A 16,704-nucleotide genomic window follows, 5' to 3' on the forward strand; every position below is an offset into this window, starting at 1 on the left:
ACGGTCAGGAACAGTCGGGGCCTGCCACCCACGAGCGACTGCCGTGCATCACAACAACCTACCTTATGGTCGTGACCGGCAATGTAGCTATTGTTTCTCGCACGAAACTGTCATTTCCCACCAGTTCACACCCAACCGCGTCCGGCAACAATCACCTGACACGGGCTCCTCGCACAGCCGGCGAAGACTTCACGTATTACCTCCCAAGGCAGTCATCGCATTCTGAGCTGCAGCGTCGAGGCCAAGCCCCTCAACTGTATTCTTGATTGGCAATGTCCGCAAACAAGGCTACTCGGCTCGGTGAGGAGTAAGTGACCTTTCCCAAGGACTTCAGTGCCCATGATCTCTGTATTAACACAAGTAGGATATGGAAGTAAGCACCAAGTTCTTTCTCGTTAAATCGATCCTCTACCAATGCGTTTCCAGTCCTAACCTCGGGTCGGCCCCCCCAGGACTCGAGTCGACAAAGTCAACGCCGAGCTTGTTACACTCACTTACGGTACCATAGTTGCCCAGCTGTGCAAGGACTTCGACAGTGATTATGTCGAGGTCAATAAGCAGCTAGATAAAATGGGCTATAACATTGGGTTGCGCCTGATCGAGGACTACCTAGCAAAATCAAACACTATGAAGAGGTGTTCCAATTTCCGAGAGACTGCGGATGTGATTGCGAGAGTGCGTTTATGGAGGCCAATACCAGCTCATCCCCCTCTTTTACTGACGAGTTATCAACACCAGGTTGGATTCAAAATTTTCCTCAACATCACACCGCAAGTTACCAATTGGACGACAGATAACAAACAGTTCTCCCTCGTGTTTGACGAGAACCCTCTGGCCGACTTTGTCGAGCTGCCAGATGACGCTCGGGCACAGGATGAGCTTTGGTATTCCAACCTATTTTGCGGAGTACTTCGAGGGGCACTTGAAATGGTGCAGATACAAGTTGAGGCCCACTTCATCAGCGATGTGCTTCGGGGTAACGATACGACGGAAATGAGGGTTTCGTTGATACGATACATTGACGATGAACTGCCCCCGGAGGATGATTGAGTAGCCCCCAGTTCCGAGATGTGCTGCGCCTCAATTACTATTCGGCATGGGCGGTTTATAATTGTGTGTAGCGAATTGCAAAGCAGTCGGTCTTTTCAACTATCCAGGCTGACCTTGCACATTCGAATCAGCTCACACGGCCGGCATCATGAGTGGAGATTGAAGCTTCAACCCGGCTGATGAACACTACATGCAGACAGTGGAGACGACATGCAGACAGCGGAGGACTTGAAAGCAGGCCTGTCAAGTTAAGGCCTCGTTCTTGGTCCCATACATCACTCTGTTGCTAAAAAGCTGTCGCTCAAGCGCAGGCTTATGAGTGCGAGTATGAACTCGAAACGTAAGAATGGCATTGGCGATTCGGACAGGCGAAGCATCCGGACAAGGCTGTGCTGTTTTCATTTCTGAAATTGGTGGGTGAAGGTCGGCTCTGCCACATGAGTTTGGTAATGCCGACCTGAATTGTTGCTTGATATCTCCTATCATGGTCGGAATGGGGCTGAGTACTCCGGGCATAGAACAAGACGACCTGATATCGCCATCATGCAATGCCTACCCCCGAATAACCGCGTGGGCGGGCCTACGCCGGGGCAGTGCCCCCGGTGCTGGATAAGTCCGGGTCGGCGCCGGGTCGCCCCTCTGGAAGATAGGCGCCTAGCTACCGGTAAGGGAGTTTCTCGTCCCATTAGGTAGCCACTCTTGGCATCCGGAGGACAGCTCAGGTGGGGCATTGTGTGTACCTCTTGGTGATATAGAATACGTCTCAACCGTCACAATCAAAGACTATGTGAAGAAATCAAGGTACGGAAGGCCCTTCTACAGATATGACAACTAAGCAAGCAATTTTCGGTTTGCGCTGCACGGTGCAACTTTCCCTCAATAGGTACGTCCTTAATAACTCTACTCATCCTTAACATGAGGTACCTATAGAAGCTGGCCAACAGGACGGCATGGTTTTGAATGTATGCCTCAGGCTTACACGTGCCGATAAATGCGCACACGTGCTCAGCTCTACCCGCAACTGGAAGTCTCATCGCTGTTCTCGGGCCTGCCACCCAGGTCTACGGGTGTCCCCCAAGAGCTCCTCCCCATACCCAGATTCACCTAAGTGCCCCTGTCCTGCCTTGTCTAGCTTTCGACTTGGCTGCTAACGAAAATTGGGAAAATCCCAACCCCATCCTTTCCCTCTTCACTAGCGACTCCCTTCTCCTTCATCGACTCGTCCTGCTGGCGCCCCCCCCTCCCCATACAGAGCGCCCCCCTCTCTTTCTCCAGCTACGACCTTGTCTGTGTCGCCTACCCATGGTCGCCTTTTGATGCATCCGATTCTTTCGCTTGGCCACTCGATTCTGTCGCATCGCTTCGCCAGTTTCGTATTGCGAATGAGCCACTGCGCTGCATCCGCGAGACCAACTAAGCGAGCCCCGTAAAACACCTTGCTACCGCGAGCGGCACGCCAAACCAGCGTGTCACCACTGCCATACAACGCCCACGCCTCCTGCCGCGCCCACCTCGCAACTATTCTAGCGCCTTCGACACTCGCGCACCTCAACCCCCGTCCATTCAACTGAATCTCTCTTCACTTTCCGTCCATCCAGCAGTGCCTTCGCCACTGCTTCTGATTGCCCCTCTGCCCCAGGCTTGCTCTTCGTCCGGTGGCCTCTGTCGCCCCCCGACACGTCCCGCGCCAGGAGAGGCTACTAGCGCTCCGCGTCTCCCACGGAGAGAACGCTACAAACTCAACTCAACATCAAGCCATCGAACCATTGACTTGGACCAAACTTGCAACCTTTCTAGTCACCGCTCACAGCGAGATTGCTAATCGAGCACCTCAAAGTTGCTGTCCCTTTTTAACTCCACCGACGAACTTTATCACGCACGACGCCTTCATCGCCAACCATCCGTTCCACTCCCACCTTGTCTCGCAGACAATTGTCTGTGACGCGATTTCATCACCATGAACGTAAACCCGAACGTTCCCAACATGAACACGATGGGTGGCCCTGTTGGCGCACCCATGCCGATGATGAACAACGGTGTCGTCCCTCCCCAGGCCGTTCCTGGCCCTGGCCCCGGGCCCGGTCCGCGTCCAGTGCTGGCTCCCACTGAGAGCCAGCGAACACTTCTCAACACGTACATTTATGAGTACTTCATCCGGAACAACATGTACGATTGTGCTCGTGCGCTCCTCGGCAGCGATGCGCAGGTCAATGTGCATAAGGACAGTCCCAATCGTCGTAGGGATGAGAACGGCAATGTCCTCGGCAACGGTCTTGGTGACGACCCCATGGATACTGACTCCAAGGATGACATGGACAAGCTGTCGGACAACCTGCCCGCGCCCAAGCTGCCGATGCCTGCCTCCGAGACGTCATTTCTCTATGAATGGTTCTGTCTCTTCTGGGATATTTTCCACGCGCAACGTGCCAAAGGCGGTAACGGGCCAGTCAACCAATATGTTAGCCATACACAAGTGAGTCATGTATTTTTGTCTTGTCTTCTTTGCGAATTCGAAATCTCCGCCCGGATGGCTGACACACCTCACAGCAACAGTCACGCTTGCGCCAGAATCAGCAACAAGAACTTCTCCGTCAAATGCGCCCCGACGGTCTCGCACAGCAGCAATACCAGGCCCAGATGATGCGGAGCATGCAAAATGGGGGTATGGCCATGGGGATGAAACAGGGTAACCTTGCGCGGACAGCCATGGCCAACAATCAGAACAAGTGAGTCTTGATAAACTCTTTCATGCATGCACAGCTAGCTGACGACACCTTTTATCAAGTCCTCAAGCTATGCAGATGCTTCACCAGGCAAAGCAGAATCAGATGCAGAGGGACCCCTCGGATATGGATGGTAACCGCCCACGGCCTGCGTCTCCCGGTTCCTCGGAAAACGCTCCCTCACCCTCCAAACGACCTCGCCTGGACGGCGCCCCTTTCAACCCTAACCAGCCTGGGATGATGCCCAACGGAAGACCACAACAGGGCATGCCGGGCCAGCAGCAGGTGGGGAACGCCCAGCACGCAGCACAAGCCACGCAAATGCTTCTAAGCAACGGCATTAACCCAGCTCAGCTGACCCCTCAGCAGTTCAACACCTTCTCAAACCAACCCCCAGCTGTACAGGCAAAATCCATTGCAACCTATGCCCAAAATCTTCAACAGCATCAAGCAAGCCAGATGCCCAACAAGCAGATGCCTAATGCACCAGGAGGTCCTCAGGCGCAGGGGTCGCCCATGATGCCGCAGAATCCTGAACAAGCCGCTGCTCTGACAGCATACTACAATGCGGGAGAAATGGGGCCAGGTGGCATGCGACCTGGTCCCGGTGGTCCCCAAGCTGGCGGTGGAAGTAACCACGCTCTGCAAGACTATCAAATGCAGCTAATGCTTCTTGAGCAACAGAATAAGAAGAGACTCATGATGGCTCGGCAAGAACAAGATAATATGGGCGGCATGCCTCGCGGCGATGGTGCTACGGGTCCTGGCGGCCCTGGTGCTCCGACTGGTCCGAACGGTCAGCCCTTCCCAGAGACTTCACCTCAAGGTGGCAGGACCGGCGCCTCTCCGATCCCTTCCGACCAGATGAAGCGCGGTACGCCACAGATGAACAACGCTGGAATTCCTTCGCCATTGCCCGAGGGCGCCCAATCTCGCGGCTCTCCTAGCACGATGAACTTTATGCCCAATTCCATGGATCCTTCTATGGCACCAAACTTTTTCAGCAAAGACATGCAGAACATTGGCGGCAACATGGTTCCTGGAGCACATATGAATGGCATGCGTCCACACAATGGCCATCCAGGCCAGCCCTTCAACGGGCCACAGATGAACCCACAGCAGATGATGGCTGCTAGACAGCAGCAGCAGCAAGGTGCACCGGGTGGGAATCCTGCGGGGCAATGGCAAGCAGCGCCCAATGGCCAGATGGTTCCTCCCGGCCCAATCCAGGGCACCCCGCAACAACGAGCCATGCCACCCCCTTCGGCTCCAGGACCGAACACGAACAGGACGAACACCTCGTCACCACAACAGCCTGCGGCAGCGCCACCAACGCCGTCACAAACAAACAAGGCTGCCCCAAAGAAGAAGGACACGAAGAATGCGAAGAGCAAGGTAGGCATCGCTGCGAACTACCCCCAAAAGCTACCAGAAGAAAAGAACTAATCGATTTGCGAACACAGGCTGCCACAAACAAGAAGTCGAACTCGAACCTTAACGCAGGCACCACGCCTGCTGCCGACGGGGCTGCAGAAGCAGAGCCACCGACACCAGCTACTCCTATGACACCCGTCAATGCTGCTGGCTTCAACAAGGCCGGTCCCAACACGACGGCCGCTGGAGCGTCAAACGGGCAGCCAGCTCCCGCCGCCCCCGTGGCACCGCCTGCAGCTTCAGCTCCTCCCCAGGCTCAGCCAGACGCATCCCAAAATGGATCCTTCGGCGGCATGGATAACTCAGCAGACATGATGAATTTTGGCACCATGGACTTTGCCAACCCTCTCGTGTCGAACGATGTTCTCAATGACTTCGACTTTGACTCTTTCCTCCATGAAGACGGCGATAATCAAGGGTTTGATTTCAACGCCGGCTCGTTCGGTATGGAAGGCGGAGAAATTGGAGCCGAATAAGAGTCGGCCTTCGTCAATGTGCCATGACGCTATCGTTGGTTTTGGAACCCATCTTGCCTCGACAGCGTTCATGTTGCGAGAACTGAGTCTGGCTGACACGGCTACGCAACAGGCGCGGCAAATAGCGTCTCCAATCCCGGAGACGCGGCCTACCTAGGCGATCTTGTGGTTTTCTGACATCATGTTGTGATGCATTACAGTTATCTTTCATTTCTTGCGCTGCTACGGGATACCACAAGGCTACATGTTCAGGGCGATGGCGCTGAGGCTTCAATTGGTCTGTGGCTGGTGTTGTGTGGCTTGTTATGCTTCTATTTCATTGTTCTTTTTCGGGGTGAGCGACCAGCACATTACAATAAACGCGCATACAGGATGACGAGAAGGGGGCACGTCCAAGCACGAATGTGTCCGTAGGAACGCGGCTTGCTGTTCAAGTTTACTGATGGGGCAAAGTATTGATTGGGCAGTCGGGGACAGTTTCCAAAATCGGTCGGTTGTTGGGCACGTGGATATCTTGGGGAACTGCCTGCCTGTGTACTGTTAGAGCGTCGAAGGTGTGGAGTTCCTGACGTTGCCACAGGACGGCACGAAAGGATGGACTGTGCGGCATGACTTCGGAGTCCCGAGGGTAACGATTCTTGGAGTTTAATATGAATTCAGATGTTGCTGTACGAGCTAGTCATACCCTCGTCCAACGTGACACTATCTGGCTGAGCAAGGTCTGTAATCCGTGGAGTCTCTTGTTCCTCTTCAACCATACACCTGTTGCGGTGTGGCGGGCTGGTCGGCGCCATTATTCTTTGTCTCCGCCATTCGACCCTTGGGTCGGTCTGTGACGCGGTCTGGTTGTCATACTTTTCTAGTCTTTCCGTGACTTGGGACTTCAACACTTTGATCATTGAGACTTCGTGCCCGTAAGGGCAGCCAATCCCGATTCTTATTTGCCTCGACACCCAAATGCTGGTGGGTATGTTTTTGGTGCGGGCATAGGAAGGTCGGCTGCTGTACTGCACGAGTATTGGCCACCGCAGTGCTGGGGGGGCCTGCGCTGTCCGAGCCAACGCGTTGTTGTCGAGCCAGGGCCAATTTTGGTGTTGTTTGAGTTGATCTTTGTCTGGCGGCGGATGAGAATTCGTCGCCGTAGGCTCTGTATCTTGTTGGCAGGGCTTTCGCAGCGGACGATGGTCCTAGGGGGGCTGCCACGACCTGCTGAGGAATGCATAAAGCATTTTGTATAGCGCAAAGCACTAGAAGCTGATTTTGTGTCTTGTCAGTTGTATGGGCCACCAGGCTTCCATCTGTACTATTACGCCAAGTCATCATGATCCATTGATCCTCAAAACTGGTTTCAAGCTCGACATGCTCCTCCAAGGTGAATGTGTGTTGTTGCTGGAGACCTTCAGGCAATCTGGGCTTGGCATGGTTGTCTTGTTTGGCCTTTGGGACCGAAGCACAGGTTGCCCATACCTCGCCTTCCACGTCCAGCGCTGGGGGTGGATCTATGAAATAGGCCGGGACGATCTCGTCGCCAGCATCGCCTGCTTCATTCTCCGAGCGCAGCAATGACATGTGTATCACAGCATCGCCTGTATCCGCCGCTCTGCAGTTCTTCCTAGGCATGGCCTCGGTTCCTTGATGCTAAGAGAGCTCACAGAGCTTTAGCGTCGTGTGTGAGAAAAATAGGCGAGATACAGGCTTGATATGGAGACAGGGGGCGCAACGATCGGCCCGGAAACCAACTGTCGTATCACGAGAATGTGCTCTCTTGAAAAGAATGAAGGGGAAAAGAGAAGACACAAAGTGGGAGCTGGCAGGGTCACATCTTGCTCCTGTTGTACCTGCCTCCCACGCCGCGAAGGAGGTAACTTCCTTCCCCGTGACCCACGAAATGCCACTTGTTTGAGCCGGGTAGACAGCCGAACTCAAGGTGCCCATATGCGAGTAATTCTGTGCTCAAGGCATACACCTAAGGTTCAAAGAATACGCACGCGACCGAGCAGCGACGGAGAAATTGTTCGACGATCATGTCGAGGTCCCTCACCACGATTCACAGTTGCGAAAACGATATCACACCACAATGTCGGCAGCACAAGCTGGAGCCCGAGCTTGAAATTCAGGCATGAAACCAGTCTATAGAAACTCAGTTATCCGGCCTGGGATGGTCTTCCGCGCCAATGCCAATCTGAATTTTGCCGCCGAGGGTATCACCTAGCCGATTGCCAAGCTGCACGATGGTATTTTCGTACACGCGAACGACATCCATGCTCAACCGGGCTTCATCGTCTTCGACCCAGGCGGTAGAGCCCTGCCCCGTACCAAGGTTCGCCACGGAAAGAGCATCGCGATCGTTATCAGTGTCACTTTCCCCGCCATCGTCAAGATCAGCATCATCGGTCTCCTCCGTATTGGAACTGAGAACCTCCATTACGAGGATACGAGATTGTTCCACGAGACTCCGGCATCGCACCATGTCGGTAGTGGTCATGCCAGCCCGAAGCCCGTTCTCGAAACCTGGCAGAGGTTCTTTCGTATCGATGTCCTGCCCGCATAAGAGACTTGCAAAACATTTGTCAAGTTTTCGCAAAATGACAAAAGTAGCCCTTGGCGAGGGAGGAAACGACACAATGTACCTAGTGAATTCGCTTGCCACGTTGAGTAGAAAAGGTATTTGCAAACTTGCTGCATGGCATGTCAGCGCTTGAGAGGCCAAGTTACCGACGTATGATGATGTTCAAGGGATGTGCTGCCTTACGTGTTCCGGATAACCAGAGAACATCGATGATGCTTTGTAGATCCTTGCACAGCTCGCTGAACCCCGCGTAGCCCACGAATCCGTCGCCGGGGTCTGGGGCACTGAATTTCTTTACATAGCGTCGAGCGACGACTGTCATGCGTTCCTCGACATACCTCCTCACCGTCGCTTCCTTGGTGGAGCCCGATGGCAGTGGGCGAGCTCGTGGATGTGGCAATAAGGATGTTGATCGACTGGAAGCTGTACTGGGCGCAGGCGAGGGCAAAGATGCGGGAGGAAAGAATCCTCCAGCGGCCCCTGCCTGGTGTTGGTCTGACATCGCCGTATGGGGAGTAGGACAGGCCTCTATGGGTTGCCCGTTATCGTTCTTTCAGAAGCGGAACGACAAGCTGGTTTGAAAGAGATTCAGTCAACAGAGCACCCGCGGATTTGGGCCGCCAAAACGCGAGAGCTAATTGGGGGAGGCAAGTACCAACGGAACTGCAGGAGGAATGATGTAAGAGAAGGCCAAGAGCGAAGATATCAGCCCAGTGATTGTACTTCACTTTCAGAGCCAACAGCGGGAACCCGGAACCGTTACCAAGAATATTCCACTCAGTGCGAATCAACCCAGCACCGGGCATGCAACATGCTCATTTATATATATATAATTCTTTACTTGCTCGCAATGCACAGAAGCCAAATGTGGCAATGATGTCTCGAAGAGGTGGCTGAAGTGGAGGCATGATCTAAGGCTGGAATCGAGCGGCAGAGTGGGTCTTGTATAACCTGTGCTTACATAACTACCACTAGGTACCTAGGTAGATCACCCAATCTAAAAGCAGGCATGACAAGAGAGTCGACTTGAGGCTGATACCAAGTCATCCAACCAGAAATTTTGACCCGTCTGTCGACCAGTTACGTGAAAGTATACCAGCTACATCTCAAGACACTTCTTCCCATTCGCAACCCATCCTTCCCTACGCACCGATATACTCGCATACAAATCCAAAATGCCTCCTAAAAGGTTCATTTCCGAGAAGCCTGGCTCGCGCTCGCGACAGCCAAGGGGATATTTTGCGTCAACCTACGATGCGCTTACTTCGTCTGAAAACGCTTCCATCGTTCGCAGCGTCATCGTCTTCGGGGTATGTCAGACCTTTGACTTCAGTTGATCCTGCATCCTTCACGCATACTAATCATCTCTGCATCAGGCTGCTGTATCTTTTCTCTCGAGCTCTTGGGGCGAATTCCTCCTGCCACCGTCAGTCTAGCATGACTATCTCATCATGTTTCTTGCCAACTATCTAACGCCTGACCCTTTCCAGTCAGTAATCTTGGTTCTTACAAGGTCAATCGACGATTATGTACAACTCGACGTCTCTCTGCTTCTGCGCCCCTTGGCTGCTGTACAATAAATGGGGAAGGGGAACTGATTTCTTGGGAATACGGTGTTTCTCTGTGCTCGCGTGGCTTGGTCGCCTGTGAGAGGATGGTCTGCGAACTCGTCTGACAGTCACAATGATAATTTCAGATCATCGAGTTCATGACAACTCCATAATACCAGGCAAGAATGTGGTGCTCACACGTGATGGACAGAAATCGATCTAGACCACCTTATTTGGTCCTCGCCCTGGATGCCTCGCATTGTCAACTACGCTGGCTCATACCAAGTCCGCATTCTCGCAAGCAGCACCCGCACTGCACTTTTCATAGAGAGAAATACCCCCATAGCCGCCGCAAACCTCATTGTTGTCACCGGTGCAGGGCAGCTCGCAAACACCAAGAATACCTTTTTTCGGCTCGCGGTCGTGGTCAACAAAGTTCCCGCAGAAGCACTCCCGTCGATACTCAACCCCTGCGTACTTGAAGCCTCTTTCGTCGCAGTATTCGACACAGCGTGCGACGGTCATATTGTCACTCGATACATCGGTGCCATTCAAAGTTCTGCTCTTCCCTGACGCGTCAGGGGCGCATCCCCGATACCTGAAGCGATGGGAAATCGTCATGTCGGTATACGGCCACTGCGGAGGCGAGATAGTGGTAGTGGCACCGCAGTCACTCTGCTGCGTGGCCCGGCCCGGCCCACGCTGCACTGGGTTGCAACCGGGCAGCCTGTTTAGGATTCCATCAACCTGTTCCTCAACGCGGACAGGGACTCTGCAGCCCTTCATCGTTTCATCGTCGAATTGATGCAGCAAGGGGCATCGGTCCAGGGACCCAGATGCATCAGTACAGTTGGTGATGGCACTCTGAAGAACATCCGTATCCCAGCCGTTAACGAAGTCACCGTGGAGTCCGTAACCCGTCGGGTCGCTATTCAACAAAAAATTAACGAACCGTTCAGGTAGAACAATTGAAATGGTGTATGAGGAGTTAAGACTGGACACACGTACCCATTGGAGTAGACGAAGGGCGGAGTATCCTTGTACCATTTGTCCTTGAAATCATCGATCTGAAAAGTGACCTCGTAGAAGAGTGTGATAAAGCGCTTAGGGTGGCTTGTTGGGCAAACCCCATTATCAACTAGGCTCGGGTAGGCCATATGACTCTTATGGTTCGGCGAGTCTAAATTATGTCCGTCCCAGCACGAAGGGAACATAACCTGTACTCGCAAGCCGTAGGGGCAGTTCTGGGGCGGGAACTGGTGGGTTTCCGGGCCGCTGACGCCGAGGCAGACATAGGATATTGCTCGCTGCTCCAAGGTATCCCCAAAGCTTCGAAGCGAGGGGTCACCAGCGAGCATCTGAAACCCCGGGGGAAACGCAAGTAGGCCATTCTCGTACTCGGGGTCTCTGGAGTCAGAGCGCTGACTGCCACGTTCTCGGTCAACCTCTGAGCGTGTATGTTTTTGCGAACGAGCTGGTGCTTACAGATAGTAAACGAGCATGCCACCGAGTTGCTTGACTGCCTCGAACTTGCCATGCTCGCTCTCATAGTATAGATTTGGAGTCCAGTAGTTACTCAAATCCTGCCGAACCTTACAGGTAGAGCATGCTGAGGATACTGCGTCATCATAGCCCATGGTGAAATTGAAGGCACTGCCGCCCATGATGGTGTGAACATGACCAGCTAGGGCGCCTGGATTGACTATAGGGTCTGCGCGCTGCACCACGACTGGGCGAGAGCAAGGCACAACAAAGAAAGCCTGGGCTCCGGTTGTGACCAGCAAAAAGCCACCCATATTTGAGAGGAAACGCATGGCTGAGACGAATAGCCTCACGGGTAAGGTGAAGCAGCAAAGTGGATGTATCTGTGCGGCAAGCTGCTATGTGCTCAACTCGATTGAATAACCTGTCTGTGAATTTGAAATTTACGACAGGTTGGCTTCGCACAGCTATTGTTATATATGACGACAACCAGGCCATCAACACATGGGGTGCTTCTTCATCATTGCTATCTGTGTCTCAAGAAGGCGGACAGTCCGCAAGGAAGTACAGCCTTAAATCGCCTGGTCAATGGGTTCCGGGCCTGCGGTCGCAAGATCCAAGGCCCGTGACGAGAGGGTATGCAAGTCGACTCAGCCACGAGGCAAACATTTCACGGGTTGCACCGGTACCTGTACAGTGTTCCTCTTTACCCAAGAAGAACTACCATGGTTTCAAGGTCTACGGACTCTTTAGCCAGATTAAAGTGTCAACCCCCTGGGCAGTGTAGGTAGCTGAACAGCCCTGGTTGAGTGTGGTTCGCATTGATGTGGTGTCTCGGAAAATCGAGCCATCTAGGCCACGTGTGTAAGCTGAACAGGCTTCCCTCATGCTGTTGTGGAAGGTTCATTGTCTCAGGCCGCAGCGGACGGGGGGGCGAGGACAGGGTCAGGTGGCTGGACAACAGGGTCAAATCAATGGAATCAGGCAAATATCGGTGGCCGTGTGCTTCGATACTGATACAGTATCACGTACAAGTACGTGCTTGACTGTGCCTATGGTACCTGACATGTCATCGTTCGCCAGCCGCCTTTCTGGTTATTGACCTGGGAGGGCTAGGCTAGGGATCACGTTGATATGATAGTATTACTTTGTATTGTTGTGGGAGGATGTGGTAGTCGTCCTGTTTCGTCTACATGGTATTCGTGGTGAGTATCTGGTCATTGTCAGTGTAGCGAAGACAAGAAAGGGCACGGGAACCTAGGCCAGGGAGGTGGCCAGCCTTCCCGCTGAAGAACCACGCACGCTCCTCGTTCAACTCTCGTCGACTTGCGACTCATAGGCTCAGCTGAGATCGCGGTTTCATCAAATATTTCAACATCGATCTAGCCTCATTCGAACTACCGACTGGTGTGAGTGGCGGGTTGTGCGTAATGTAGCGCTCAGGCCTTTGCTTCTTTTGGGTGAACAATACGAAGGGTCGTTGCCAAACCAGCCAGGAACAATATCAAGAGAACAATCCACTATTCCTACGCCAACATGCCCATTTTCCTCCACCCGCTACACCATTCTTCGTCTTACAGAATGCCGCTCAGTATGCTCTCCGAGCACTGCCGCTGGCTGCATTCTTTATATTCGGCCAGCGCAGCTACTCCTCATCGTTTCCTATCACACCAGGACGAGCTACCACCATCATCCAGCCAATATTCTGCACCTAGCTCTCCGCCTGCATCTGTCCAGGCAGATGACACGAATCGAGATACTCTCTTGCAAGCTTCTGATCCAAAATCAGTCCTTACTTGCGTCACCCTTTTCTTGCACACTACGGTGAAGCCCGACGGTCATACATTCGGTCATACAGGCACGAGTTGAGCTTTCACAGGCTCAAGGCAACCGGCCTGTGTATCAAATAGAATCAGCGCATACTCTCCTCCTCTTGGGCAATCACCGATAACTGCTCGCACGGCATTGTCCGAAGAGGATCGCGAACCAGAGCTTTCGTGACATCGCCACCGAGATTCGGCAACATTCACGAAGAGCACACTGCACTATGGCCTTATCCGACCCGTTCTTACAAACCTTCGTCCTCATTGCGTCTGATGGTGTTACCGAAATCCCTGTTGCGGTTGCCGATGTCAACGAGTTCATCCTATACAGCGTGAAAACGGTCATCAACTATGGCGCCCAGATCGGGAGCTCCTTCATACTGCTGCTCGTCTTGGTCTGCATAACGCCCTCAGCAAGATTCCTTAAGCTATCTCAGTGGCTTCACATCGCCGCCCTGACCGTCAACATCATTCGCATGGTACTCTTAACTGTCTTCTTCACGAGCAGTTGGAACGAATTCTACACATTCTTTGCTGGCGACTATTCTCGGGTCGCCCCTCAGGATTTGCAGTGCAGTGTCGCATCCGAAATTGCATCATTGGCTCTTTTCATCATGGTCCAAGCTGTCCTCGGCTTGCAGGCTTGGGCGACTGTCAACCTCTTACCCGCTGTCTGGAAATGGTCCTCAGTTTTACTGTCGGCTTGTGTTTCTTTCACGGCCATCGGCATTCGCGTGGCAAGCGCAGTAGGCCAGATCAGGTTTATGCTGACGCTGTCCGATACACCATCCGTACTGGTGGCTCTCCTGACCAGTGTCATGGGTGGCACTTCTATATTCTATTACTGCGCTCTCTTCAACGTCAAGCTGGTGAGCCATCTTGTGAAGAACCGAACCTTTCTACCGACGCGGCGGGGCTTGTCTGCGGTTGAAGTACTGGTTATCACAAATGGCATTCTGATGATCATTCCTGGTTCGTATTTTCCCTACCACATTGTCTCCAGTATCTGACTAACACGTGTGACAGTCATATTTGCCGGCTTTGGGTGGCGCAATTGGCAGGCTTTCGAACCTGGCTCTTTGGCCCTCACGTCCGTGATCCTGTTCCTGCCCCTCGGAACGCTGATTGCCCAACGCATTGCAACACCGGAATCTTACCATGAAGTCAAAGCCCGTCACCAAACGAGCACGGGACGATCAGATATGCTCTTTAAGGACATCTCCCAGATTGGTTCCGATGCCACTGAGAGCAATGCGGCTACGAGCACCGTTACATCTCGGATAGAGGCTGGCCGTTCTCGTGTTGCAACCGATCCCATAGACCTCGAACTGCGGCGCCTCGACGGATACGACGCTGAAATGGGAGTGGTGCGAGTCAATCGTGAATTTGATCGACGCGAGGACAGGGTTTAGAGGCTCAGGCAAGGCAACTGCACCGCAGCGCAAATATTTTCTTTTCGTCTTTTGTTTTCTCCTCGCTCCATCGAAACCTTCGTGTGGAAATCAGATGGCACCCGGGAATCACTTGTAATATGAACAGAGAGATCGGAGTCCAGAGCGTTTCTTGAAATGTCCTTTCCCCCGAGAGCCAAATGAACTTTCACTAGGATCTGACAATTACTTGGACCACAAGGTTACTGGCTTTTGGTAAGCTTTGAAGAGCATGTACCTGATGTATGTATTGATTTCATCTACTTTATTAGATAGCCGATGGCTGGTTACCGACTGGTGATCAGCTAGTCGTTCCTTTCAACGGTGTTTCCGGTCAGGCGCTTTCTGCGTCACCGTTCCCGAACGATGGTTTGTACAGCACGAGGCGATGGCCCGTACCACGTAGCGAATCACCCAACCAGACCCATTCCGCGACCAATCTTTCGCGCTAAAGCCTTCTTGAGGTACCATTCTCGTGCCAGTGAACGTGTTGTCTTAGCGAAAACTATGGGGGATATCCGTCCCCGTTCAACAGCGCGGCCTAGGACGAAGATAGCATCACCCATGGCACGCTCTTCCGCCACAAGTGCGTAGAGTTGATTGGAGACCACGGTTGGCGCTACCAATAGCTCGTCTATATCTGGGGCCGTCTGCTGGCGCGACCCCTCAACGACAATATCTGCCTTTCGTAGCGCATCGTGCAATATTCTGGCATTGGAAGAAAGCAAGGCCGAAGTTTGATCCAAGGCGCCGATCTCAGACTGCAGAATCGAAGACGCCGACATCATGGCCTTACGTTGAGCCTGGAGGCCAGCCATACTAGATTCATTCTGTTGACGACTCTGCTGCCGCAGAGAGTAAAGCGTCCGCGCAAGTTGGCGGAGTAGTGCATCCTTTTCGGGGTTCGGGGGGATTGGAGGTGCCGGTAGGCTGGATGGCAAGGGTATGCTAATGGTCAGAGGCTCATCTAGCAGGTCGGGTTGATGCGCTGCACTCGGTTTTGCCGGAGCCTGCGCATTCTCTCGTGATTGCCAGGTCACTGATGGACCCGTGACAGGCAAAGGCTGGAATGAAGCCACAGATGGCTGCACCGTCGATGATGGCTGGCCAAGTCGGTATTGTAAGGAGCTGCTAACATATGGCGGCGTTGCAGGTGTCCGCAGGGGAGAATGAGTGAGGGGGAAAGGCCGATTTTGCAACGGGGGCTGTCCCGGTAGAGGCGGCGCGGAGTCGTATCGAGATGGTGATGGATGGTGGGATTGAGAAGTCTGTGGAAGTTCTGAGGTGTGCTGTAATCCAGCTGGAATGGGGGGAAGTGGGGGCGCGTCGTGAGGACGTTCTGAGCCTAAGTGACTGACTCCACGCAGCCTGGTGTCGGTATCTTTAGGCGGAGGCGGAGGTCCAGTTCGCGTAGGAGCAACAGGTGGTTGACTAGAAGGACGGCCTGCTAGCTCGTGTGTTGATGCCACAGAAAGGTCTGTCGACCTCTGTAGCGAGTGAGCCTGTTGGCTAGGTAGCACGGAATGTGAGGGCTGTCGTGCTATGACAGGCGGCTCTTTGGCGAAGACATCTCGCAGAATGGTGAGGAAGTCAACAAGTGTCGATTTCTACCAAAGTGTCAGTGCAGTACTCCAGAAATCCTGTATGAAGAACCATGAGACTCACATCCCAAAACGTGGACCAGCCAGCCAGATACGGATGGTATACCTGACCCTGGGGATCGACATGCTGTCCGGGCCTTACCACCATATGCTCGGTGGGCGTTACGTATATGAGAGGTGCCTCCCGAGGATAGGCATAGGGCACGCGTATGGACAGAGGAAAGCGGTAGGTGGTGCCTCGAAAAATTACGGGCAGGGTTCCTATGATGTGCAGCAGAAGTGCAGATGTACCATTGTCAAAGGCTTCAAATGCGGCATGTCAGTCATGGAATAGGCGACGCTTGAAAGTACCGAGCACTCACTGTGAACGTCTGTCCGAGGAGATAGCGATGGATACTGTGACAAGGCTTGGGCCACATCACCATAAGTCCGGTTCACATCGTGGTATTCCTAGATGTTGCGAGTCGTTAGCTCCTACGAGGTGAGCGGACAATCAGATTCGAACACTGACGCTGGTAAGAACACTGTACAGCCAGTTCAGGATGTGTTGTTGAATGGGCGGCATG

General features: G+C 53.2%; 7 protein-coding genes across 7 annotated transcripts; 4 read left to right on the top strand and 3 right to left on the bottom strand.

Moving 5' to 3' along the window:
• Positions 1–32: 32 nt before the first annotated feature.
• Positions 33–1,151, top strand: VDAG_05617 (trafficking protein particle complex subunit 3). The gene is made up of 4 exons (XM_009652512.1): positions 33–307; positions 365–373; positions 453–675; positions 739–1,151. The coding sequence occupies exons 1-4, from the start codon at positions 273–275 to the stop codon at positions 1,048–1,050; spliced, it is 579 nt and encodes a 192-aa protein (XP_009650807.1). The 5' UTR covers positions 33–272; the 3' UTR covers positions 1,051–1,151.
• A 1,856-nt stretch (positions 1,152–3,007) lies between these two features.
• Positions 3,008–5,683, top strand: VDAG_05618 (SOM1 protein; the record flags this gene model as incomplete). The annotated part of the gene is made up of 4 exons (XM_009652513.1): positions 3,008–3,523; positions 3,604–3,776; positions 3,836–5,168; positions 5,237–5,683. The coding sequence occupies 4 exons, from the start codon at positions 3,008–3,010 to the stop codon at positions 5,681–5,683; spliced, it is 2,469 nt and encodes an 822-aa protein (XP_009650808.1).
• A 2,140-nt stretch (positions 5,684–7,823) lies between these two features.
• VDAG_05619 (uncharacterized protein) lies at positions 7,824–8,846 on the bottom strand (the record flags this gene model as incomplete). Its single annotated transcript, XM_009652514.1, has 2 exons — positions 8,436–8,846; positions 7,824–8,362 (listed from the first exon to the last, which is right to left on the bottom strand). The coding sequence occupies exon 2, from the start codon at positions 8,106–8,108 to the stop codon at positions 7,824–7,826; it is 285 nt and encodes a 94-aa protein (XP_009650809.1). The 5' UTR covers positions 8,109–8,362; positions 8,436–8,846.
• A 514-nt stretch (positions 8,847–9,360) lies between these two features.
• On the top strand, positions 9,361–9,968 carry VDAG_05620 (uncharacterized protein). The gene is made up of 3 exons (XM_009652515.1): positions 9,361–9,562; positions 9,629–9,678; positions 9,743–9,968. The coding sequence occupies exons 1-3, from the start codon at positions 9,507–9,509 to the stop codon at positions 9,925–9,927; spliced, it is 291 nt and encodes a 96-aa protein (XP_009650810.1). The 5' UTR covers positions 9,361–9,506; the 3' UTR covers positions 9,928–9,968.
• A 110-nt stretch (positions 9,969–10,078) lies between these two features.
• VDAG_05621 (WSC domain-containing protein) lies at positions 10,079–11,616 on the bottom strand (the record flags this gene model as incomplete). Its single annotated transcript, XM_009652516.1, has 3 exons — positions 10,079–10,730; positions 10,811–11,227; positions 11,288–11,616. 3 exons carry the CDS (start codon positions 11,614–11,616, stop codon positions 10,079–10,081), a joined length of 1,398 nt encoding a protein of 465 aa, XP_009650811.1.
• A 746-nt stretch (positions 11,617–12,362) lies between these two features.
• On the top strand, positions 12,363–14,519 carry VDAG_05622 (pheromone receptor; the record flags this gene model as incomplete). The annotated part of the gene is made up of 2 exons (XM_009652517.1): positions 12,363–14,079; positions 14,134–14,519. The coding sequence occupies exons 1-2, from the start codon at positions 13,332–13,334 to the stop codon at positions 14,517–14,519; spliced, it is 1,134 nt and encodes a 377-aa protein (XP_009650812.1). The 5' UTR covers positions 12,363–13,331.
• A 251-nt stretch (positions 14,520–14,770) lies between these two features.
• VDAG_05623 (ESCRT-I component) lies at positions 14,771–16,703 on the bottom strand (the record flags this gene model as incomplete). Its single annotated transcript, XM_009652518.1, has 4 exons — positions 14,771–16,144; positions 16,203–16,399; positions 16,501–16,588; positions 16,650–16,703. 4 exons carry the CDS (start codon positions 16,701–16,703, stop codon positions 14,948–14,950), a joined length of 1,536 nt encoding a protein of 511 aa, XP_009650813.1. The 3' UTR covers positions 14,771–14,947.
• Position 16,704: the final 1 nt, after the last annotated feature.

This window comes from Verticillium dahliae, genomic scaffold (genome assembly GCF_000150675.1).
Source record: "Verticillium dahliae VdLs.17 supercont1.10 genomic scaffold, whole genome shotgun sequence".
In the NCBI taxonomy this organism is placed as follows: domain Eukaryota; kingdom Fungi; phylum Ascomycota; class Sordariomycetes; order Glomerellales; family Plectosphaerellaceae; genus Verticillium; species Verticillium dahliae.

Coding starts and splice junctions, on each gene's coding strand:
- VDAG_05617 (XM_009652512.1), top strand. CDS start 273: ATGTCCGCAAACAAGGCTACTCGGCTCGGTGAGGA. Junction 676..738: donor CTGCGGATGTGATTGCGAGA/GTGCGTTTATGG, acceptor TATCAACACCAG/GTTGGATTCAAAATTTTCCT.
- VDAG_05620 (XM_009652515.1), top strand. CDS start 9,507: ATGCGCTTACTTCGTCTGAAAACGCTTCCATCGTTCGCAGCGTCATCG. Junction 9,563..9,628: donor GCAGCGTCATCGTCTTCGGG/GTATGTCAGACC, acceptor TCTCTGCATCAG/GCTGCTGTATCTTTTCTCTC. Junction 9,679..9,742: donor GGCGAATTCCTCCTGCCACC/GTCAGTCTAGCA, acceptor GACCCTTTCCAG/TCAGTAATCTTGGTTCTTAC.